Below are 23,709 nucleotides of genomic sequence, written 5' to 3' on the forward strand. Positions count from 1 at the left end.
TTATACTATGTATTATTTAATAACTATATCACACCTGCACCAACACGTCCCCGTAAGAATAATGTTTTGAATTTCAACTCATGCTTACAGACCCCTGCTTCAGATGACTGAGCTTCCAGGTGAGCCCAAGTAGAGCAGAAACAAGCTGCCCCATCAGCCCTGCCCAAATGTTGTTGTTTTAAGCTACTAAGCTTTGGGGTAGTTTGTTACGCAGCAGTGGATAACTGGAATGTTTGTCCAAGGTCACACAGTTTGTAAGTGGCAGGGCTGGGATTGATGTAAACCTAATGCCACACAATTTTGGAGCCTGTTTGACTGCACTGTTGAGCTATAAACTGTTCAGCACAGGCACAGATTTGTGCTGTATAAAGCTGTACTGAAGAAAGAATGAAGGATTAAATCTTTGTAAGAATTATATATCAGAATAAAAGAAATGAAGATGCTGATGATCCAGCAGAAAAAGCTTTGTTTCCCCCATTCAGGATGCTCAAGTGATCAACATGTCAGAAACTGAATGGAGACTAAATCCTGGAAGGCTTCAAAGAGAAGGTGATTTTTTAAAAATGTAAACTGAAGTGTTTGGGTTTTTTCCTCCCCATTATACAAATCATGAAAAAAACAAACCATTGACTGGGGGAGAACTGAGAGGAATCAGTAGGGAAACCTACTTTAAATAGGGTAGTCAGGGAGCCTCTCTGAGGAGATGACATTTCAGCTGAACTCTTCAAAGGGCCAGGAGAGGAGAATTCCAGGCAGAGGAGCAGCAAGGGCAAAGGCTCTGAAGCAGGAACAAACTTGATACACGTTCAAGGAAGAGTGAGAAGGTCAACGTGGCTGGAGCCTGATGAGCGATGGAGGATAAGATAAAGCTGGAGAGGTCAGCAGGGCTTCGGCCATGCACTTGCCGTGGGTTTATTCCTGGTGCAGTGAGAAGCCTTCGGGGGTTATGAGCTACCTAATTTCTGTTTTAAAGATCTCCTTTATGTGTTTCTCCCTACCCCCTCATTGTTTTGCATTTGCTGTGTCTGTTTGGGGTGTGCTGGTTTTCTTTTTAGGAGGCACCGGAAACCGAACCTGCGACCTCTGATGTGGGAGGGAGGTGCCTAATCACTTTAGCCACCTCCACTCCCTGCTTTGTTGTGTCTCTCATTATGTTTTCCTTGTGTCTCTTGTTGTGTCTCTTATTGCATCAGCTTATGTCTTGCTCGTCATCTTTAGGACGCACCAGGAGCTGAAACTGGGACCTCCCATGTGGTAGGCAGGAGTTCAACTGCCCAGGCCACATTTGCTTCCCACTAATTTCTGTTTTAAATAGATCACTCTGGATGCTAGGGAGAATGCTCTGGGGGTGCAGTGGGGTGGAGAACAGATGCTAGAAGATGGGCTAAGGGGCTCTTGTACCAGCCCCTGAGAGATAACAGTGGCCCAGCTGAGGGTGGAGGCAGTGGACAGGGAAAGGAGTCTTGAGATCTGTTCTGGAGGAAGACTCAAGTGCCCTTGCCTGGCAGTGAGGGATTGAAGAAACCGAGTCCAGCTCAATTCCCCTTTCTGGCTTTAGTTACAGGACGAATGCTGGTGCCATTGAACAAGCTTAGGCAATGGCCAGGGGTCGAGGGAGCAGTTTGCAGGGGGAATGAAGCGTCCTTTCCCGATACAGGCAGTCTGAGATGCCGATGTCAAAGAAGCCTCTGGATGAGTGTGGAGTGCAGGGTAGCAGGTGGGCGGGAGCCAGGAAGAGTCATCAGTATTTAGATACTGTTTAAACCCCATGGGACCAGGAGCGGGCCCTTAGGGAGAGGAAGGGGAGCCAGCCTAGAAACAGGCGGCTGAGCACTGGTTCTAGAACATGAGGAGTAGAAGAGGGAGAGCCAGCCACAAAAGACTGAGAGGAGGTGGCCTGTGAGTGAGCGAAGCCAGGCAGCATGTCTGCGGAAGGCCGAGGCGGCAGCGTGGACCAGCAGGGAGGGAGGCCTCCGCCGTGCAAGCTGCAGAGAAGCAGGAGGAAAAAGAGGAGAGTGAGAAGCGCCTCCTGCACTGGGCCACAGGAAGCTGCCAGGGACCTCGATGAGAGCAGTTTCAGGGAAGAGGGGGACTGAGGCCTAAGGGAGTGGGTTGATGAGTGAATGAGGGGTCGAGGGAGAGTGCAGGCAACTCTCTTGAGGGGCGTGGCTGCAAAAGGAGAAGAAAAACATCATTGGAGGGGACCTGGGCGTCAGGAGGGATGGGCAAGTGGGAGAGGGATGAGAGGGAGGGAGGAGTAAGGGCTAAGGGGAAAGGGACGGATCCAGGGTTGGGGGCTGACCCCCTCCGCTGTCAGGGCAGTGGGGTAGGGTGCAGGCTGCCTGTTGGTTTGGAGGTGGGAAGACAAGACCGGAATGACTGATGACGGCTTCTGTTTTCTCAATGAAGACTGAAGTCGCAGACAGAGAGATGGGGTCCTAGAAGTCAGGGCTGTTTGGGGAGGGTGCCGCTTGCGTGTCGCAGTGATCTCAGAGAGCAGAACTCCACCTCCCAGGAGGCGAGCGGCAGGAAGCCAGGCCATGGGACGTTCCACGTGGAGCCGGTCAGCCCAAGGAACCCTGGCAATTCCCTTCTGGTCATTTCCTCTTCTGTCTTTTCGAGTTTGTTCTGCATAGCTGAAATTGTGCTGCACGTGCAATTTTAGATCCTGCTTTTACCAATTAACAGGGTAGCAGAAACATTTTCTCATGCATTTGTAAACTCTTTGTAAACATGACTTTTCCCTTTTTGTTTTTTGAGCTACTGGGGTCAGAGATTGAACCTGGGACCTCATATGTGGGAAGCCGGCGCTCAACCACTGAGCCACATCGGCTCCCCTGAGTTGGGTTTCTTCATTTGTTTCCTTGTTGTTTGTTTTTATCGTTTGTTTTCAGGCGGCACCGGGACCCCTCATGTGGGAAGCAGACACTCAGCCCCTTGAGCCACATCTGCAATCACTTTTTTAAAAAATTGTTTTTATTGTGTTAACATATATATAGCATAAAAATTGTCATTTTAACCATTTGTAAGTGTTTAATTCAGCGACATTAATTACACTCACAATGCTGTGCTATCATCACCACCATCCATTACTGAAACTTTTCATCACCTCAAAGAGAAAACCCCGTACGCATTAAGCAATAATTCCCCCTTTGCCTCACTCCATCCGCTGGTAGTCTGTGTATCTGTTTATTTATTTGCTTATTCTAGGTGGTTCATATAAGTGAGTTCATACACTATTTGTCCTTTTGTGCCTGGATTGTTTCACTCCACACTATCAACATGATGTCTTCAAGGTTCATCCATGTTGTATTATGTATGAGAACTTCTTTCCTTTTTTACAACTGAACAATATTCCGTCATCGGATATAGCACATTTTATTAGTGCATTCCTCTGTCAACGGATGTTTGGGTTGTTTCCACTTTTTGGCTATTGTGGATAAAGCTGCCGAATTCCACTTTCAATGTTCAGAAATAATCTGCTGAATTAATGTTCCATGGGCCACTTAACCTTCCCCCTTTTATTGGACCTTTAACTTGCTTCATGGCAACGACACTGCAGTTCTGAGAGAGGCGGCATGTGGTCTGGTGGGGAGGAAAGAAAAAGGCAAACTGCAAGGGCAGACGCAGCCGGAATGTGGGTAACCTGGCACCTGAATTCTGTGATTGAAGCTTTTCAGGGACCTAGGATATGGCAACAGGTGTTCCTGCCAGGTCACAGACTGATTTCTCCTGGACGGGAGGATGACGAATGGGACATCCTGGCAGACCTCACCAGCTTCTCCAAGACCCAGCGGCTCGGCTGCTGAACCCAGGGGAGGGGAGCTGGGAGCCGCGTCCAAGCGCAGCAAGGGCGGAGCGTGTGAGCGGAGAGCAGTTTACAGCCTAAACACAGAGTGCAACAGTTGTGTTTGCGGTGGTAACAGGGCGCTCCACCCGCCTGTTTTCCCCATAACACAAGTCCTCCCCGCGACCCACGCTTCCTGGGCGGGCCAGACCCCGGGAGACCTGGCCAGGGGCAGAGTACCTGGGACCCACACCCTTTCCTCCCCGAGGCCGGCAGGTCAGGGTCCCTTCATCGGTGTGAAGGAGGCGGCCACCCAGGAGGTGGTGGACTCCTTGTCCCTGGGGGTGACAGGCAGGGGCTGGGGGACCGCTTGGTAGGCAAAGCGTCCAGAGGTTCCCCACCCTGCGTGGAGGCCGCTTGCCCGGGGAAATCAGTGAAGTCCCTTCCAGCCTTGAGCTTCTGTGACCCCAAGCCCAGCCTTCACCCAGGGACAGAGGAGCAGCTGCCGCTGACAAGGTGCCCCCCATGTGCCGGACACTGGGCCTTCTGTGCCAAGTCTCACATGTGGAAGAGCTGGTCAGTGAGGGAGGATGTTACCCTGCCACGCGGGGGGGAAACCGAGGCCCGGAGGGCGGGGCAGGGGAGCGGGTCCTCCCAGGCACGGCCCGCAGGGGCAGCGGCCGGTGGCTGCTCGCGGCCGCTCCTCCCAGCCTGCCGCTCCTGAGCTGCCCCTGCAGGAGCCACAGGCCACGAGCACTGTCCTTTCCTGTAGCTTTTGCCTCCCTCCGATTTCAACCTTCCGGGGAGGGTTTTTAATGACGGGCTTCAAGAGCCACGTGGGTACCGGATCGCTGCGGCGGCGAGAGGCTCCAGGTGAGAGCCGCGGACCCCAGAGCCGCCCGCCCCCCTGCGCTGGCTGCAGGTGGCGGGGCGGGGGCCGGAGGGGTGGCGAGGACGCCGTGTGCGGGCCTGAGCTTCTGACGTACCACAGTCACCGCCAGGCCCTCCCAGCTGGAACCGGAGCAGGCGCGGGGCCAGGGGCTGGCGCCCTGGGCAGGTATAAGAGCCAGAGAGGAGGGCCTGACGCCAGCGCCGGGGCAGAGGCGCCGGCCACAGACGGGGCACCAGGCTTCAGGGCGAAGCTTCAGAGCGCGGACCTCCAGGTGGGCAGGGTGGGCTCTGGGTGTGGCGCCCTCCCCGGGGGTCGGGAGCCTCGTGCTAAGGAAACCAGTGGGCTGGACAGACTGAAGGAGGCTGCCTGGGGCGAGGCAGGGAGAGTCCACGGTTCCAAGGATCCCGCCCTAGCTTCCTCCAGCCAGCTCTGTCCCGGTGAGTGACAGAGTGACCGCCTTTCCTAGCCCTGTCCTGGTGGAGACTGGGTGGTCGCCCATCAGGGACTCCAGCCCTGGATCTCCAAAGAGGCAGTGTGGCGGGATAGCAATCAGCACGGTCATTTATCAAGTACCAGGTACCGGGGGTTACTCCACCAAACTGCAGACAGAAGGACCCAGCCCTGGCTTAGCATCTGGCTTTTCAGGCCCCACCTTCATTCATTCCGACAACAGCCCAACAAAGTGGATGTTAGTGTTTCACAGATGAGGAGACAGAGGCGCAGAGACGTTAAGTAACGTGCCCAAGGCACCCAGCAGGTAAGTGGCAAAACCAGACTTTGATCCCTTCCCAGGCTCCAGAGCCTGTGCTCTTGACTGCCACCTCATGCTGTGACTGAGGCTAGGTCCCTCCCCATGTGTCCTTGTCTGTACTTTGAGGCAGGAAGACTTGATGATTAGCGAGCTATTACCTTGAGATTCCCTAAAGGCCCCTGGACACCGGCCAGTGTGAAGCACACAGGAAGCCTTGATGGAAATATCTACCAAGAACTGGGTATATGCCTGGCATTCATCTTTTGAAATTTATCACGAAGGACACAATCAGATTCCCGACTAGGATATGGTGGGAGGTAGGAGCCCCGCTTCATTCTTTTGCTTGTGGATATCCACTGTTCCCAGCACCACTGGTTGAAGAGATATACTACTTTTTCATTGAGAAAAATAAAGTGTGTGTGTGTTGAAGATCTGTCCCTTTGGTCTTGGCATGGCCCCTCTCAGACTCGGTTACAACGCACTCATCAGCTTTGAGAGGGAATTGAATTGCAGGCTGTCGGGGCTGTCAGAACTTCTGAGATGATCTGGTCCAACTTTCTTATTACATGTAGGGAAACTGAGGCCCAGGCGTGAAAAGGGGCTGATCCAAGGTCACGTGGGGAACCAGGAGGCCTGGCCCGGGCTCAGGCGTCTGCCCACAGTACCGCGGTTCCTAGGCCAGGCTGGAAGTGGGGCTAGGAGGTGGGGGGGTCGTGACCAGCGTTTACTGTGCACTGCTAACAGCGTTAGATGCTCACTGCAAACGCAGCCAGAACGCGGAGCAAGCGCCACTGACCTCACAACCCGCCCCCGCAGCGACAGCGCAGCCTGCTAGGCACAGGTGAGAGGGGGCAAAGGGCAGCTGGTTGGCCATGGAGCCAGCCAGGTGTGCCCAGGCCTCGCCCTCTCACCTGTAGGCCCCGCCCAGCAGTGCTGCCTCTCCTGGCAGTGCCGAGGACTCGCCCACTGCTCCGGGGCCGACAGGAGCATGAGAGGTCACCGCTGGCGGTACACCCGGCTGGTAAGGGGCCCCCGGGAAGGGCTGGGGCTGGGGCAGGGGCAGGGGAGGGGTGATCTCTGGCCTGGAGCAGGCACGTGCTCTGGGCAGGTATAAGAGCCAGAGGAGGGCCTGAAGTCAGGGCGGGCAGAGGTGCCAGCCGCGGGCCGGGGGACCAGGGGGCCAGGCTTCGGAGCCGATGCTTCTGAGTCCAGACCTCCAGGCGGGCAGGGCCCGGGCCACGGCTGGATGCAGGCAGGTGACCAGCTCCCCTTCCCACACCCTCCCAGCGAGCCTGAGGTGTTGAGTGGGGCATGACTCAGGGACCTTGGGCCTAAGCCAAAAGCCCCATGGGCTGTGACGCTCGAAAGGGGCAGACCTCTGTCGCTTCCTCGCTGGAGTGGGTGCTGGGAGGAGCCCTGTTGGAGGCCCCACACAGCTAGGAAAGGAGCTCTCATTGGGGCCAAAACTGGGGAGCAAGGGAGGGCGAGAAAGGGGGGCACTGCCCATCTCTCATCCTCTAGGAAGATTCTCCTTCCTGTGGAAAAATCCGGAAGTCACTGTGTGTGTGTACACACACACACATGCACACTCTTTCACTTTAACACATTCTGGTACAAATGGAAACTCAGTGGAATGAATGAATGAATGAATGAACACACACACTTCTGCTTCTACACAATCCCAGCTCACACTCACACTTTGACATATAAACACAAATTTACACTTAACACCTTCACATACTGATTTGCCTACACAACTCTATTTTAAGCCAAACTATACATTCACAGAGGCAAATGCCAATTTTACGTTAGGCTCCCCACGCTCACACACGAGGCTACCTACAGCATTTCACGGGCTCGCAAGAAAGCCTGTGGGCCTCCCTTTCTTCCTTTGTAAATGGGGCGTAGTAAAAAGTCTGTTCCTGTTAGGATTCTCGGGGAACTTAAAAGAGACCAAACACTCAGCGCGGACCTCAAGCCTGTGCTGTATCAATGTCAGCAGTTATCACTGCTATTATTATTTCTTGTTCAAACATGCACAGTCTCAGCTCTCAGGGCTGGGCTGCCACCTGCCCTTCTCTCCTGCTCTCCTGCTCAGAAGTTGATCCCCAGCACCCACTCTCGATCCAGAACACACAGGCAGGAAAACTGCTGGGCCCGCGACCGCATCTGATGAGCCGCTGGGGCGGGGGGCGTGCAGGGCCTCTGCCCCTCCCCTGGCAGGGCCCAGGCAGGGAGCAGGCTGGAGGCGGGGGCAGAGGCTCGTCTGTCCGTGGACACTTCCCAGCCTACCCTGGGCTGGGCAGGGCTGGGCAGGGACCTGGGCCGGCGGCGGTGAGGGGGCCCAAGGCTCGCGGGCTCCGGAGACGGAGAAGCCAGGGCTTCTTTGTGTCTCTGCAGCCCAGCCAGGTGGAGGACGCCCTGTCCCTGGAGGACAGTGAAGAAGAGGAGGAAGTGGCAGCCCCAGCCCCCTCGCCAGCTCCTGCTCCCGGCGATCCCGCGGGGCCCCAGCTGGCAGAAGCCAGCCAGGTGCTGGGTGCCTCAGAGATCAGGCAGGTTCGGGCACTGCTCCTGGCCCAAGGACTTCAGCCCCGAGTCCGAGGGTTCCACCGTCCCGTCCTGCCCTGCCCGGCCCAGGGCACCTGGCGCCGCTCCTGCCCTGCCCCTGGCTCACTGTCACCTCGGGCAAATCATTTCTTCTCTCTGGGCTTTCCTGTCCCTTCTTAGAAAACGGTCCAGTTAATACCGGCCCCGCTTTCTTCCCTGGGCTGGAAGGTTAAGAAGATAATGAAACGAGCTAAGTCTTTAATAGAACCAGCCCTTTGCAACTAAAGTCAGAGCTGGGGAGGGGAGAGGAGGAGGGCTGAGATCTAATCTGTTCTCCGGCTTCTGGGGACCACGGTAACCACAGGCCTGGGTTCAAATCCTGGTGCCGCTTGCTCCCCGTGTGGGCCTCTGGGCATGTTGCCTCACCTCCCTGATCCTGTGTTTCAGCATCTGTGAAATGGGAATGACAACCCCATCTCCAGGGGTTTACCCTGGAAACAGTTAATTCCTCAGTCACCTGTAAAACACCAAGTCTGTCTGAGTGGTGGTTGTTTAAATCGTCCTTCTGGACCCCGGAGGGTACGGTGGGAGGAGCGGGGAGGAGGAGGATTCCTGGCTCATCTCTGACCCTGTCCCCAGCTCAGCCCTCACCTCCCCCCGAGAGTCGCCGGCAACTCCTGGCACCTGGCCTTCCGCACGTCGAGGGATGGCTGCAGTCTGCGGAGCCTGTACCGGCGGATGGAGGGCCACGGCGGGCCAGTGCTCCTGCTGCTGAGGGACCAGGATGGGCAGGTGAGCTGGGACCCCAGCCTGAGGCTCTGGGGGCTCCCAACCAGTGGGACCTGCCCCAGGGCGGCCTCAGGGACAAGAGGGCAGAGCTGATCAACTAAGCCCCTTACGATGGACACTGACGATGGCCTTGAGACCCACCCAGCTCAGAGCCATTCCTGCATTCACCCGTTCGTTTATTCACTCATTCATTCATTCATTCGGGACGTGCATATTCAGCACCTTCTGTGTGCCAGGTTGACTGGAAACTTCCAGCCCTCTTAGAGCTAATGGTCTAAGAGGAGAAAGGGAGCCAGACGTTAAGCAGATAATCATTTCACTGTGAATGTAGAACTGCATCTTTATCCCCAGAGGCACAAGAAACTATGGAGAGATTTGAAGCAGGGGATGTACAGCTTAATGACCAGTTTATGTTTTGAAAACATTCCCCCATTGGCTGGAGGAGAATGGATTGGGGGCGGGGGGGGGGGGGGGGGGGGAGTAGAAGCAGACCGGGGAGGCGGCCCGCAGCCCCTCCCGAGTTTCACAAGGGAACCTTGAGGCGGCAGTGCCTAAGTCGATCTGGTCTCTCCCGGCGTGGCAGGGGAGGGGTGGAAGCTGGGCCCACGTGCTCTTCTGCGCAAGGAGCCCGGTAGACTGGGGAGAGCTGGGGGCCGCAGGGCCCCTGGAGGGTGGGGACCTTGCGTCCTTCACGTGCCTTTCTGTGGCACAGCGTCTCTGACCATAAGCAAGTTTCTCCTAATATTAAGTCAAAAACTTACTTCCCATTACTGCTGCCAGGGATCATAAATTGCAGCCCATCTATCTAACCACGAGAGGAGATTGGCAAAGTAATTTATGGCCCCTCCACAGGGTGAAATATTGGGCAAGCAAGAAAAATGATGATACAGAACCATAGTTAAGAGGATTAAGTGTCTGTTTTTAAAGAAGGATATAAAAAGACACTCTTGGGACAACTGGAGAAAATGGAATATGAACTGGAGACTAGATCATAGGGGAAAATACTCTTAATTTTCTTAGGCATAGTGATGGTATTGTGGTTACACGAGAGAAAGTCCCTATTTTTAGGGGCTGAGCTATTTAGGGGTGATGGGACATAATATCACATTTTCTTTCAAATGAAGAAGAAAAAATAGGGAGTGAAATAAAACAAATAGGGTAAAAACATTTACAATTGTTTCATCTAGGAGGAAAGTGTCTGTACTGTGCTTTTAAGTTTTCTGTATGTTTGGAATTTTCATAATAAAAAGTTGAGGGGCAATCAGCTTATGAAACTGATGCATTTTAGGATCTCATTTTTGTATTAAAATATATACACGGGTTTAAACAGATGCTGGAAGAAAACGCACAGTTGTTTTCTTAGGAAGAAGGGGGATTTGGAGTGACTAGTTTTTTCTTTTCTGCTTGTCTGTAAGGCTTCTACGTTTTCTACAAGGATTATTCATATAAAACAAGGACTTTAAAGGAAAAAAGGAGGGTCCTGAAGGCTGGGAGGAGGATGCCAGCAGGTGCCCTTCCTTGGGGGGCTGTAAGGGGAAGAGCCACCCGCTCTTGGTCCACGGAGCCTTCCCCACCCCCCGCTCTGCCCAGGGTTCCCCAGGGGTGCCCGGCTCACATGTGCTGAGCCACAGACCCAGGCCCGGGGAGTGGGCTGTCAGACCTCCCGGCCAGCTCCCCTCGGCAGCAAACTGCGAGTCCTTTTGCTTTCCAGCTGTTTGGGGCCTTCTCCTCCTCGGCTCTCCGACTCAGCAAAGGCTTCTACGGCACCGGCGAGACGTTTCTCTTCTCCTTCGCTCCACAGCTGAAGGTGACGTTCACGGCTTCTCGCGGCGGGTGTGGGGCTGGCGGCAGGACGCGCTGGGCTGCCTGGCATCCCTTTATCTCTCCGCAGGGGGCATTCGATGGGGCAGTGGTGGGCAGAGCATCCCCCTTGGCCTGCCCCTCCCCATTCAGAGAAAATGCTCGGTCGGCCCCGGGTAACCAGTGACTGGCCCTGGGAGGAGGGGGGACAGCGTTCACCCGGACACAGGCTGCAAAGACAAGATGGGCCCACGTGAAGGGAGCCCTGAGGGTGGGTTGGGGGAAGATGGCGGAGGACAGGTCTGATGGCTTCAGTGGCCTGTGAAGCATGGGGCCAGGTCATCAGCTAAGAGTGAGGCTGGGGGAGGGGAGTGAGAGCTGGAGGGAAGAGAGTACCGCACTGTCATTGTGGGGAGCGGAAGCGAAGCCCGTTAGAGAAACAGAGGATGTTGGGCAGTGTTGATTGGAGGTATAAGATGTGAATTTCAAGGCAAGCTGGTCACTTCGGTTGTGTGCAACATTCAGCAGCCCAGGTGCATGCATGGGGAAAATGACCTAGGACTAGGGTTTTGCCAGCTGTTTTAACAGAGCAAGAGAGGGAAAAGGGAGTGGAGGTTTCTTGGAAGGGAGTGAAAATACCAAATGGACCACAGAAGCTGGACTGGACAAGGAGGGAAGAGAAGCCAGCAGAGCATGGAGAGAAGGGACAAAGGTGGACTCATAGGATGAGAGTTCTCCTTGAAGTCAGAGCCTTGTAGTGGTGGCATCAGTTGAGCAGAGTGTGGGAAGACAGGATATGGTAGACAGAAAGGAATGCTTGAGACGGACAGTGGAGGAGATGCCATCCCTGGTGAGGACAAGTTCCAGGATGCGACCACGGGAGGAAGTGGCTGAGATGCGTGTAAGAAAACACACTGGAGATGAGAGGAAAAGGATCTGAGGGGCGGGTGTTGGGCAGGTCCATGTGGATGAGGAAGTTCACCAAGGGCGATGACAGGAGTTGGGAAAGGAAGGGAGGAGCCAGAACCTAAGTCTTTGATTCATGGCAAGTGGTGACTAGATCAGTGGGTGAGAGGAGCAAGGCAGCTGGTATTGACGGGTATTATGAGTTGCCAAGGGGCCGGGGATTTGGAGGAAGGAAGAATATGTAGTCCCAGACATCCCCCGTGCCAAAGCTTTTCCATCTTTGGGTTATTTTTCAGATAAAGCTACTGAGCCCTGTATGCTTGGAAAAGAGCATTCTACTTCTAGAGCAGCTAAAAATAAAATATAAATAATAAATAATAGCAGCTAACATTTACCAGCTTACTGCCTGCCAGGCACTGTTCTGAGACTTGCACAAATTAGGGCATTTAACAAAGCAAAACCGTCCTATGAGGTATGTACTATTGTCTTCCCCATCTTACAGATGATGAATCAGAGGCACAGAGAGGTTGAGAAATTTTGCCCAAGCTCACATAGCTTGGACAAAATGTGCAAACAGGCAGTCTGGCCTTGGAGTCTGAGCTCTTAGCAACAGCACTACACCACCTCTCTAATCTACAGAGGGTTCCTACCTTAAGATGCTCCCACGCTGGAGGACAAGAGAGAGATCATAAGAGAGAGAGAGAGAAGTGCTGTGAAAGAAAGGCAACTCCTCCTAGAAGCATAGAGGAGGGACACTGGTGAGAGATGGGGGTGGGGAGATCAGGGAGGCTTCCTGGAGAAGCAGCTTCTTCTTTTTTTAAAAAAGATTTATTTATTTATTTTATTTATTTCTCTCCCCTTCCCCACCCGCCCCCCCCTCCATTTGTCTCCTCTGCTCTCTGTGTCCATTCGCTGTGTGTTCTTCTGTGACTGCTTCTATCCTTATCAGCGGCACCGGGGAATCTGTTTTGTTTAGTTGCGTCATCTTGTTGTGTCAGCTCTCCATGTGTGTGGCGCCATTCCTGGGCAGGCTGCACTTTCTTTCGCACTGGGTGGCTCTCCTTACGGGGCGCACTCCTTATGGGGTGCACTCCTTGAGTGTGGGGCTCCCTATGCGGGGGACACCCCTACACAGGGAATACCCTGTGTGGCAGGGCACTCCTTGCACACATCGGCACTGCACATGGGCCAGCTCCACACCAGTCAAGGAGGCCCGAGGTTTGAACCGCGGACCTCCCATGTGGTAGGCGGATGCCCTATCCATTGGGCCAAGTCGGCTTCCCGAGAAGCAGCTTCTTGAGCTAAAGTCTTGACAGCCAAATAGACCTCCAGGTGATGAAAGGGCATAGGGAGGAGTCTTCTTGAAGCATGTGCAAAAGGTGTAGAAACTGGAGAAAACAAGAGGCCCATTGTATTGGTCAAGGGTGCTCTAGGGAAACAGAATCAACAGGAGATATCTGTAAATAGCATGAGAGTTTATAAGAGTCTCTCACGTGACCATGGGGATTGCACAAGTCCAGGTTCTGCAGGGAGGCTGAAAATCAGGGACTCGGATTAAAGTCCAATGAAGGTCCTTGATGAGTTTCCGGGAGACACTGAATGTCCAAAGAGCTGGGAAATTCTCTCTGAATGCTGAAATGACTTCCCTTTTCAAGGCATTCAACTGATTGGATAAAACGTCACTCATTGTTGACGGCAATCTCCCTGGCTGATCATAGATGTAACCAGCCCTCTATGCAGTAAACTCACTGATGACTAAAGCCCATAAATGTGCTTGTATTACAATTAGCCCAGTGCTTGCTTGACCAAACAACTGGGCTCAATTACCTGGCTGAGTTGACACATTAGCCTAACCATCACACTCATTTCAGAACCCAAGTAGATGAGTGTGTGTGGCCGGGAAGGAGGGACATATTCCCCCCTGCATTGGTATAACATGCCCTCAAGAAATATTTTTCAATCAGTGAAGCACTTGTGTATTAGTTTCCTAGAGCTTCTGGAACAAATTACTACAAATTGGGTGGATTAAAACAATAGAAGTTTATTCTCACAGTTCTGGAGGCTGGAAGTCAGAAATCAAGGTGTGGCAAGGAAGGGGAGAATCCTCCCTTGCCTCTTCTGATTTCTGGTGGCCCAGGGTTCCTTGGTTTGTGGCAGCATAACTACAGTTTCTGCCTCTGTCTTTACGTGGCTGTTTTCCCTCTGTGACTGTGTTTCTTCTCTTCTTCTTACAAGGACACATTGGATTAAGGGCCCGCCAGTATGCATTCATCTTAACTTATTACATCTGCAGTGACCCTATCTCCAAGTGAGGTCTCATTTTGAGGCACTCGGGCTTAAGATTTCAACATATCTTTTCCTGGGGGAAAGAAACCATCCCATAACAACTAGTTTTGGGTGCTTTGGTCTGAAGACCTCCTTTCCAATGGACACCAATCTACAGACCAAGAAACCTACAGATAGATCAACTACACAATCATCTGGTCTCATGACAAGAGGGCACAAGGCACAAAAGATAAAATACACCATATCTCTTGCATTACTTCCATCAGCAACCTGGTAATCTTAACAAGAAAACCAGGAAAGGGGTCAGTTAATCATGGTGAACCTATGCTAGTCATCACACTTGTCTTCCAAAGTTCGCATACTAGAATTCTAAAGTTGTAGAATTTTCTCCTACTTCACAGACAACTCTGTCAGACTCTTTATCTCACCTTTTAACATCAGAGGCACCCAGGGTTCAGTTTTTGGTTATTATCTTTTCTTTAATGACCCTTATTTCCTTCATAGTCTCACCCATTCTCAGCTTTCCATGCCATCCGTATGCGGGCAGCCTCTTCCCTGGACTCCAAACTCCCAGATATGCATCCTCTACTCAGGGTGGCCACTCGGATTTTAGACATGGCATCTGAAACTGTACTCCTGACTTGCCCCCACAAAACTTGCTCCTCCCACTGTCTTCCTTGTCACAGTTAATGGCATCTCCATCTTTCCTGCTATCAAGATCAAAACTCCTGGAGTCCTCCTTAACTCTTCTCTTTCTCTCATATTCCACTTTTGAACTGTGCTGACAGCTCTGCCTTCTTTCTATGTCCAGAACCTACCACTTCTCACCATGTCCTTTGCTGCCACCATTGTTACTCCCTGTGCTCCTGTTAGAGCCTCCGGAAGGGTCTTCCTGCCTCCACCCTTGGTCATTCCAGCAGCCAAAATAATCCTCTGCTCCAAGCTGCTGATGACTTCCTTTCTCACTTGGAGAGAAGCCAAAATCCTTATAATGACCTATAAGACCTTACACCTCCTGGCCCCTCTCTGATTTCATCTCTTGCTACTTTTCCTTTCCTTCATGCTGCTCTAGCCACACTGGCCCCCTAGCTGATGGTCCTTTCTGCTTCTACCTCCTTTGCATTTGCTTTTCTGCCTAGAATGCCCTTCCATTGGATCTCTGCCTGGCTCAGTTCTCATCTCCTTCATGATTCTGACCAAATGTCACCATCTCATGAGGTCTTCCCCGACCATCTTATTTAAAATTACAATAACCCATGCCTGAAAATCCTTTTGCCCATCTCTGCTTTACTTTTCTCCTTATATTTATTGTCACCTAATGTACCATTTTATCTTATTATCTACCTTCTCTCACTAGAATGTGAGTGAGTCTTTTGAGGCAGGGATATATATTTTTGTCTGTTGTGTTCTCCATTCTACCCAGTGCCTTAAACAGTGCCTGGTGCATAAGTGCAAAAAAAATATTTGTTGAATGAAAAGAATGAATTTTTTCAGGGGATCATTGTCTTCCCAGCCTACAGTTACATATTCATCTTTTAAAAAGTTGGTTAATTCTTGCTCATCTTTGGTTTTCTGACAACTCTTCTGTTCTTCATGAAGTCACAGCAGTTCCTTGATCCAACCCAAGCAGCATCAACAACTTGGTCTTACTTTCTTCTGTAGCAATATTACATCTTACTCCAAGTTTGAAGGTCATGTTCCTTGGTGAAATTCAAGGGCGAGTTGAATGGCTGTCTTCTTATAGTCACTTTTTAACATTATCTTATCCCTTCTGTGCCCAGGATTTATCTTTTATTTGTCCATTTTCTTGCCAAAGACTTTTTATGTGCAGATTTTTGCAACTAATTATAGGCAATATATTTTGTGGCGCTCTAAAAATCCTTTTATTGCCTAATTTGACTCCTGAATCTTTTATTCATTCACAGATATTTATACAGTGCCTACCATGCCCCAGGAATATAGGCAGGAAGCAAGCCACCCTCAGGGAGCTTATATTTTAGTGGGCAGACAATAGTGCATTGACATATAAATTGGGTCATCTCAAAGAGTGGTAAAGGCTGAGGGGAAAAAACAAAACAAAACATAACAGGGCTTAGGTGGATGGGATAGTCCAGGGAATTTCTCTGAGAGGACATTTGGGCTGAGAGGTGAGAGACAGGACATTCAAGGATCTGGGGGGAGATCATTCTGGACAGTGTGATCAGCAATCACATAGGCTCTCAGGCAGGAATGAGCTTTGGATGTTCAAGGGACAGAAAGGCCAGTGGAGCTGAAGAGCAGCCAATAAGGGCAGGCGTCAGAGCAGGCCCAGTTTTTCAGCAATTGCTACATTGATTCCAACTGCCACTGGGAGCCACTGGAAGGCTTTAGGCAGGGGAGTGACTTGATCTGACTTAGATTTTGAATAGGCCCTTCAGATTGCAGTGTGGAGATGGGCTGTGGGCAGTGGGAACAGAGCAGTTAGGAGCTGCAATCCAGGCAAGGAGCAAATGCAGCTTGGCTGGGTGGGTTCGAGTGAGTGGAGATGGACAGACAGAACAGAAATGGCGGTAGTCAGGATGCATCTCTGGGGCGGAGCCCACCACTTGTGACGAAATGGATAAAAGGCAGCGCTGGAGGGCAGGCAGGCTTGGCGCTACCTCCAGGGACGGGTGAGGAGAGTTAAAGGTAGAATCAGGTCCCAACTCCCAGACCTGGACTTTCCCTCTCTTCTCTTCAGTTTTGTAAGCAGAAATCCTCAGAGGTTTTGGTCTATCCCTATAATTGAAGGGGCTTCTAGACTGTGGGAATTTGGACGAGAGGGCATAAGGAGATGAATTCCAGGGAGAATAGAAAGAGAAGTCTTAAGAGTTACCGGCCAAAGCACTTCCTGAAGCTTAGCTGGGGTTTGGGCTCTGTTCCCTCCACAACACTGCCACCCAGTGACTTGGAGTCAAACTGCAAGGGCAGGACATGCCCAGTAACCAGAGCCCTTTCCTATCATCCTAGGTCTTCAAATGGACAGGAAGCAACTCTTTCTTTGTGAAAGGAGACTTGGATTCACTGATGATGGGCAGTGGCAGGTGTGTGTACCAGTACCCCTGAGCCTTGGGGTGGTCTGTGTTCTGGCTCCTTCCCCTATCCCTATCCCCAAGCTGCCTGGGACAAAACGGGGAAGCTGGTGGTTTAACTTTCAGGTCCCTTCCTTCAACACCCCCAGCACTGCTCAATCCCCAGGTTGACTCTCAGAGGTTGGGGTTCCTTTCAACCCTGCTCTAAGACAACTTTGAGGGGCAAAGATCACATGAATTCTCCAACCAACGGGTTTACAGCAGGTGACAGCTTAATCTGAATTTATGTAACATTGGGAACAGAATTCCGCATGGTTGGATGAGGTTAGAGAGTAAAGGGATGGGCAGGCCTGACGAACACAACTCACTGGAGGAAGGCAGGCATCTGCCCAGGAATCCTGCCTGTGTGTGTGTGTGGAGAGGGTAGGGGTTGGAGTGGGTTAGAAAGAAAAGGTTAGTCTTCTCTTCCCAGGTTTGACCTTCAAATTCAGACAGGATACTTCTCACCTTGAGGGTGAAGATGAAAGCAGTGCTTGATTATACCAGGCAAGTTCTTTGCTCTTCCAACTGCCTGAAAAAACCCCCACTAAGAGGCAAGTTGACTGCCGATTTGCAGTAAGTCGTCCAGTATTTCACTCTAGCCTAAGTTTTCTGTCAAACGAGAGGATCAGAATGGATGATCTCTGAAGTGTTTGGGGGCACTCAGAGCCCATGCCTGTGAGAATCACTCCTTTAGTTAAGCATTGCCATCTTAAAAACGTTTCAAATGTTCTAAACCTGGATTGTGGTGATGGTTGCACCACTGCATATATATATTAAAACCACTGAGCCAAAAAAGAAATGCTTTAAACCCTGCAGGAATGACATGCTTAGTCCCCAACAATTCAGGGTCGATCAGCTTAAGGAAAGATGAAACACAGGCAAAGCTGGGCTGCTGTCATGGTGTGGCTGAGGGTTGAGGGTTATAGGACTGAAAGATCTCAACACCCCAGGAGTGAGACATGCCAAGGTTTTCCTCTTCTTCTTAGTGGCCGGTTTGGGCTATGGTTGGATGGAGACTTGTATCATGGGGGAAGCCACCCCTGTGCGACCTTCAACAACGAGGTGCTGGCCCGGCAGGAGGAGTTCTGCATCAAGGAGCTGGAGGCATGGGTACTGAGCTGATGGCCCAGTGGTGGGCTGCTTCCTGTGATAACAGGTATTCGGAGCTGCTCATGGATGCCACCTAGGCCTCCCTCCCATGGGGCAGCCCATTCTCTCCAAAACAAGGATGGTTAAGTGTCCTTGTGTTGACAGTGGCTGTTAGCCAGCCTCCTCGTGGCCTCAGGATCCAAGGCAGGAATAGGGGAAGGAGCTACCTTCCTGGAAAGGTGAATTTGATGGAGTAAAATGTACTTACACCTCACCTGAGTGGTGCAAAGTCCTGCATGAAAAACCTCTTTTCAGAAATTATACAATTAAATACATGTTTATTATAGAAAATTAGAAGATGTAAAAAATTAAAATTGCCTAAAATTCAATCCCCCAAAACGCTAACATTTTCATGTATATCTTTCTAAACAATTGTCCATGGACATTAGGTATTCTTTTATAAAAACAGGATATGTTTTGGAAATTATTTTAAAGAATATTGTCAAACCATGGAAACCTGGGATCTATCAAACTAATAAAGATTCTGTTAGCAGCATTCCTTCTCTTGCCCCATTGCCTTTTCTAGAACACAGAGGACCTTCTGTGTGCCATCAGTGTGCCAGGTGTTTGCAAAGTGATCATCTCATTTAACTGCATGAGGAAGATAGGAAAGCAGCAAATGAACAAAATGCATGTTTGGATAAAGATTTGAAACCTCTATAGGTGGGAACCTTGTGAGGTTAAAATGAAGGAAGAAATGTTTCCTGGCACAACAGGGACTCAGAAAACTAAGAAAAATCCATATCCCTTCCCAGGCTAATGGTTGCCTCCTGCCAGAAGGAAAGGATTCTTTATTATTACTATTATTTGCCAGCTACTGAACAATGAAAACTGAATACGATGGTCCCAGTTAAATACAACCCTTCTAGCAAATGCAGCATAGTGGTGAAGTACTAAGAAACATCTGGAGAATTCCACACAAAACACATTTCCTTTGTACAAAAAGGCCAAAACTGGGCATACACAGTGTGAGAGTCATTAAGAAGCACACCTACGATTTCAAGATGGAGATACATTCATGAAGTTTTATTGCAGCTGTTTCCCTCGCCCAATTGAAGTAACCATTTTAACTAGCAGTTTGTTTACATTCTCAAAGTAACGAAGCTCAGTAATTTTAGAGGCTAAGCTGTTAAATTCTCCATTTTTATACAAATAGTGAAGATGTTTCTTAACAAAATTTAACCTTATAAATGGCACATTTAGGCTATAAGTTCTCAAAATTAAAACAGTTGCAAAGAACATAAAGTGCAACTGCCTTAGATGTAGCAAAAGATGCAGAGAAAATACATTCAAGTTGCTTCTCAGAACAATGATACAATATTGGGACTACAAAATTCCGGAGTAAACCATAATGATTCAAAGGTAGGATGTGCAGAAACAAAAACAGTCTTAGCAGATTACATTCTTGACCTTGGCACACAGTCTGAGAGCTATAGTTCTCCCTCACCCTGAATGTGTCAAAGGTACCTTGGCTAAGATAGATAGGACACCAATACCCAGTACCATGGCAGACCTCACCTGTGCTTCAATGGGCCCACATGGAACCATAGCCCCACCTGCAGAGCATCACAGTGGGGTGGGGGGAGATGGGTTTCGACTATTTTCCTAGGGATCATGGTCAAGCCTTGATTATCTTCTGAGGAACGGAGGTAGGCAGTAGGGGAGGAGAGAGGAATTAACAGGATGGCATACATTTCAAATACTCTTGACCTAGTGTCAACAGAAAAGAACTTGGTTGTAGAGTGTAAGGTGATAGCACTCCTAGAATACCACGGATAATCCGCTAGCCTGTGGTCTGGGTTCCTCCAACTTGCTGGCTGCCCAAAGCCAAGGCTACCACCTTACTCCGAGCCTGCCCAGGAGGTTTTTGTCAAAGGAGTGTCAAAGTATAAGATCTGAGGGGCCAGTGGCTTCCACCGCCCATTGCCCTGCATCTTCAGGACCCTCTGGCCACCACTGGCTTGGGCTCTAAGCCTAGACTCTGTTCGTGGTGAATTTCTGTAAAAGGGGAGGTGCCCTGGGAGTACGGCTCAACCAAACGTGATGCTGCCTGCTCCCTGCAAGAGGCAAAGAGCAAATGCTGGGAAAATAAAGCCACAAAGGAGAACCTGGAATTCACTGTGTAGTAACCAATCTCAGCACAGGCAACTCAGTCTTTGCTCTGAAACCTACAAAACACTGAAACAGCAAAACTAAATCTCACCCCTGAATAGGCTGGAGGAAGGCTTTGGTGATGCCCTCTGGCAATTCCCAGGGGAGCTATAGAGAAGGGGAGGAAAACAGAGGACTTTGCCTCCAGCTTGGGCAGTGGTAAAGCCCTAGAGACTTGGGCAGAGTATTCAGGAAAGAAACATTGCCTGGATCTGAGCAGCAATGACACAGAGAACAAATAGGCTTGGGATTTTCCTCACTACTGAGGTCAGGGGTCTCCTAAAAGATGGTTTCACGTCCCACTGAACAGAGCTTCTGAATAACTCAGCCAGGCCTCTCACCAGACGTGGAGGCCACTACCGACCCTCGTCTTATACTAAGTTTACCCAACTCAGCAGCTTACAAGGGGGGTCAAAAGGGTGAGGGACGGTGACTTTCACTCATGCTTAGATTATTTAAGGCGGGCTATCCTCAAGTTAGGGGTGAGTATCTCCTCAAAAGTCTAAAATTTTGTTTTGTTTTTAACCGAGACTGTTCATGACAAGTCCAACTTCAAATTCTTTTAAAAACTAACAACAATCATCTGTCTTAGAGTTCAGAGTATAAAAAAGCCAGTCCTTATTGTAAGAAAATACACTACTAAAGGAGAAAGGTTTTAAAGTAATATTAAAAATAGACAAGGTTATACCTTTCATAGCATGTAGAGCAAGAACTGCCTAATACCTTTAAATGTTTCTTTGAATAAAAAGTACTTAGCTTCAGCTGTATTACATTCAACATACAAATAAAAAGCATAAGTTTTGTGGAACTCTCTGATCAAATTCCCTAAATTAATTGTGTTAGGGAGAGAGGGCTTTTTGCAAATAACTGATTGCAGATATTCACACAGGGCTATCCTTGAAAAGCTGGGTTTTGCATTTGGATGTCTCACGGATGTGAGCTGGATTCTGGGCAAAATCATGGGAATTCCACTCCATTTTTTGAGGTGTTATGAGTGGGGCTAGAACATCACCATCCTACCAGGAAGAGAGAGAAAAAAGGGGAACAGAGAAAAGCCAGTTACATCATTTTACTTCTCAGTGCAGGTCTCAGATATACATGCCCTTTTCTTGCTACTAGACATACTTACCCTTGGCAAACCTTAAACCATATAAATGTCCCATGCTGGGGTCAAATTAGAAATACCACAGTCCCAAGAAGGCAAAAGCCATCAGACCTCTTTTTTTCTGCAGACAGCTAGAAAGCAGCGCTACTGCCCAGTTTCATGACTTTTTCTCTTCATACCCCTTCACAGAACACAAACTCTGTTCTGTTTCTCCAGTAGCAAAAAGGCTACAGTAGGCCCTTGTTCCTCTCTTTTATGGCCCTTCTGTGATAAATGGCCCAGGTCTACAAAGTGGCAAAAAAAAAAAAAAAAAAAAAAAGGAAGAGTGTGTACCTGTAGAACTTGGAATTTTCCTCTGCAATCAAGGCTAAAACTTTGGCCCCATGAGCATTAGGCTCCAGCCAAATGACCTCCTCCACCCAAAAGGAGGAATGGCCTCACACTGAAGTGAGACCATGACTTGAATGTGGACAGCAGAAGAGGCAAGGCCTTTTTGAATTTGTGGAGAGATTATCTTTGGTTATATGAGGGTACAGGATCTTTGAGAGCCTCTATTACCCTAGGAATATAATATTTATGGCAGGATATTGTGCTCATTTCTCTCTCTGCCCTCAGATCCATTCCATTCCTCATCCTTCCTCTGCGCCACTCTGTCACAGGAGGCTGCTCTTGCAAACTACACTTCCAAGCTCCCAGCCTGTTTGTTAACTTCCAGTTAGGTTTGGACAATGTTAGTCACTGGGCCTGGAAGCAGGAAGAGAGCAGAGATAGCCCGAGTACTTCTCTCTACAACCTCTGGTTAGGCAGGTATGGCCAGAACTCTTCTGTGGTTCTGCAGGTGGCCCTAGTTCCTGGACTCCCCTTCCTCCTTGGTTCCTCCTACCCAAGAGATGGTAGCATCTCTTCCTGCTGTTGTCTCACTCATTTCTATTTGCTCATTTAGCTTGCCCTTTGTATCTTGTCCCTGTATTAAATTTCTTCAGTTGAACTACCTGGGTGCAGATTTTGCTTCCTGATCAGATCTGACTAATATAACTATTAAAAGCAGTGATTCGAGTGCCATGATATCCGTACTTGGAAAACCCATCTATCTCAAAGTCAACATTGTCTTCAAACTCATCTCTATTTCTACCAAACTTCCTTATTTGTACCCATTCTAATCTCAACTATAGTGAATTTTATAAATGCAATCTTGAATATGTCACTTTCCTCCTTAAAACACTTCAATGGTTTCCTATGGCCCTTTGCTTATGGGCATAAATCACCCCCTTACCCTTTACCCAGCTAAATCATTCTCATGTATCCTTAAGGTCTCTGCTTCTGAGTCCCTCTTTAAAGAAGCCTTGCCCTACCAACGAAGTCTTGCGTCTATCCTTCTCTTTTTTGCTCTCCTCTAAGACTCTACCCTCCTCAAAGTACTCACCATGCTATTTCAATTATCATGTACTTGTGTTTATCAACTAGAGTAAGATTTGTAGAAAAAGAAACTATGTCTGCCTTAGGTACTGCTGCATCCAACAAAGGCCTGGTAAAGATACTTGTTCAATGAGTGAATATAGCTAAACTTAAGGTAACTATCACTACATGACTGAACTTTAATAATCTCCTGTCTTTTCATGTTCCAAACTATCTGCCACTAGTGCTTTCCTTCTTCATCAGTTCATCAGAATGAAGTTCTGATACATGTTACACATGGGTGAAACTTGAAGAGATCATATTGAGTGAAATAAGCCAGACAAAAAAGGATAAATATTGTATGATCTCACAGATATGAAATAATTAGAATCAGCAAACTCAAGGAGTCAGAATCTAGAATATAAGTTTACTTGGGGACACGGTGGGGGTAGAGAAGGAATAGGGCGTTAATGCTTAAATTGTACAGAGTTTCTGTTTGGGATGATGGGAAAATTTTGGTAATGGATTCTGATGATGGCAGCACCACATTGTGAATGTAATCAACAGCACTGAATTAGATATTTAAACATGGTTAATAAGACATATTTTAACAACATTTACTACAGGGCTGGCAATTACTGACTTCCTGGCTCCTCTTCCCTCTATATATTATTATGTAAATAACAAGCTACCTACCCGTGGCTTGGTAAAATTTTTGTTTAAACACCACTGAACAAAATGTTGTCGTGCAGCAAACAAACTCTTTTTATCTGTCTTTTTACAGTACACTCGAATTAGCTGCTCTGCAAAGCTCTCTGGCAGAAACCTTGAAACCTTTTTAAAGAAAAAAAGATTTCATTATTACCTCAAATTCACATGGTGGGAGAGAGATCAGCTTTTACCCAGGTTCTTAAGTACCATGCTGGATGTTATATGAAAAGCACCACATTGTTTTGCGATTTTATGCAATCATAATCCAAAGAAGAAAATCTGAGATATTTGTCACATTGCAAAATGTCCCACAATTTTATGTCAATTAATAAAAGACTAAAAGTTTGG

At 49.2% G+C, this 23,709-nt stretch overlaps 2 protein-coding genes across 7 annotated transcripts in view; one reads left to right on the forward strand and one right to left on the reverse strand.

Annotated features, from left to right (window-relative positions):
- The first annotated feature begins 2,270 nt into the window (after window positions 1-2,270).
- Window positions 2,271-18,495, forward strand: TLDC2 (TBC/LysM-associated domain containing 2). 6 transcript variants are annotated; one of them, XM_058287055.2, is made up of 10 exons: window positions 2,271-4,950; window positions 5,146-5,436; window positions 6,175-6,271; window positions 6,327-6,451; window positions 7,831-7,986; window positions 8,617-8,769; window positions 10,478-10,573; window positions 16,747-16,820; window positions 17,281-17,354; window positions 17,837-17,916. In XM_058287055.2, exons 4-9 carry the CDS (start codon window positions 6,419-6,421, stop codon window positions 17,318-17,320), a joined length of 552 nt encoding a protein of 183 aa, XP_058143038.1. In that variant the 5' UTR covers window positions 2,271-4,950; window positions 5,146-5,436; window positions 6,175-6,271; window positions 6,327-6,418; the 3' UTR covers window positions 17,321-17,354; window positions 17,837-17,916. The 6 variants fall into 6 exon arrangements, with proteins under 6 accessions (XP_058143038.1, XP_058143037.1, XP_058143033.1 ...); XM_058287054.2 differs by lacking the exon at window positions 17,281-17,354 and having other exon boundaries at window positions 2,273-4,950; window positions 7,831-7,959; window positions 17,837-18,495; XM_058287050.2 differs by lacking the exon at window positions 17,281-17,354 and having other exon boundaries at window positions 2,275-4,950; window positions 17,837-18,495.
- Window positions 18,496-19,004: 509 nt separating this feature from the next.
- The window catches only part of SAMHD1 (SAM and HD domain containing deoxynucleoside triphosphate triphosphohydrolase 1), a 71,695-nt gene continuing 66,990 nt past the window's right edge, over window positions 19,005-23,709 (reverse strand). The window contains exons 15-16 of the mRNA XM_004466604.4: window positions 23,347-23,484; window positions 19,005-21,166 (exon numbers count right to left, since the gene is read on the reverse strand). Coding sequence (XP_004466661.1) covers window positions 21,032-21,166; window positions 23,347-23,484 — 273 coding nt within the window. The 3' untranslated portion in view covers window positions 19,005-21,031. The remainder of the gene's footprint in view (window positions 21,167-23,346; window positions 23,485-23,709) is intronic.

Source organism: Dasypus novemcinctus, chromosome 24 (assembly GCF_030445035.2).
Source record: "Dasypus novemcinctus isolate mDasNov1 chromosome 24, mDasNov1.1.hap2, whole genome shotgun sequence".
Classification (NCBI taxonomy): domain Eukaryota; kingdom Metazoa; phylum Chordata; class Mammalia; order Cingulata; family Dasypodidae; genus Dasypus; species Dasypus novemcinctus.

Coding starts and splice junctions, on each gene's coding strand:
- TLDC2 (XM_058287050.2), top strand. CDS start 6,419: ATGAGAGGTCACCGCTGGCGGTACACCCGGCTG. Junction 7,987..8,616: donor GTGCCTCAGAGATCAGGCAG/GTTCGGGCACTG, acceptor CCCTGTCCCCAG/CTCAGCCCTCACCTCCCCCC. Junction 16,821..17,836: donor CTGATGATGGGCAGTGGCAG/GTGTGTGTACCA, acceptor TCTTCTTCTTAG/TGGCCGGTTTGGGCTATGGT.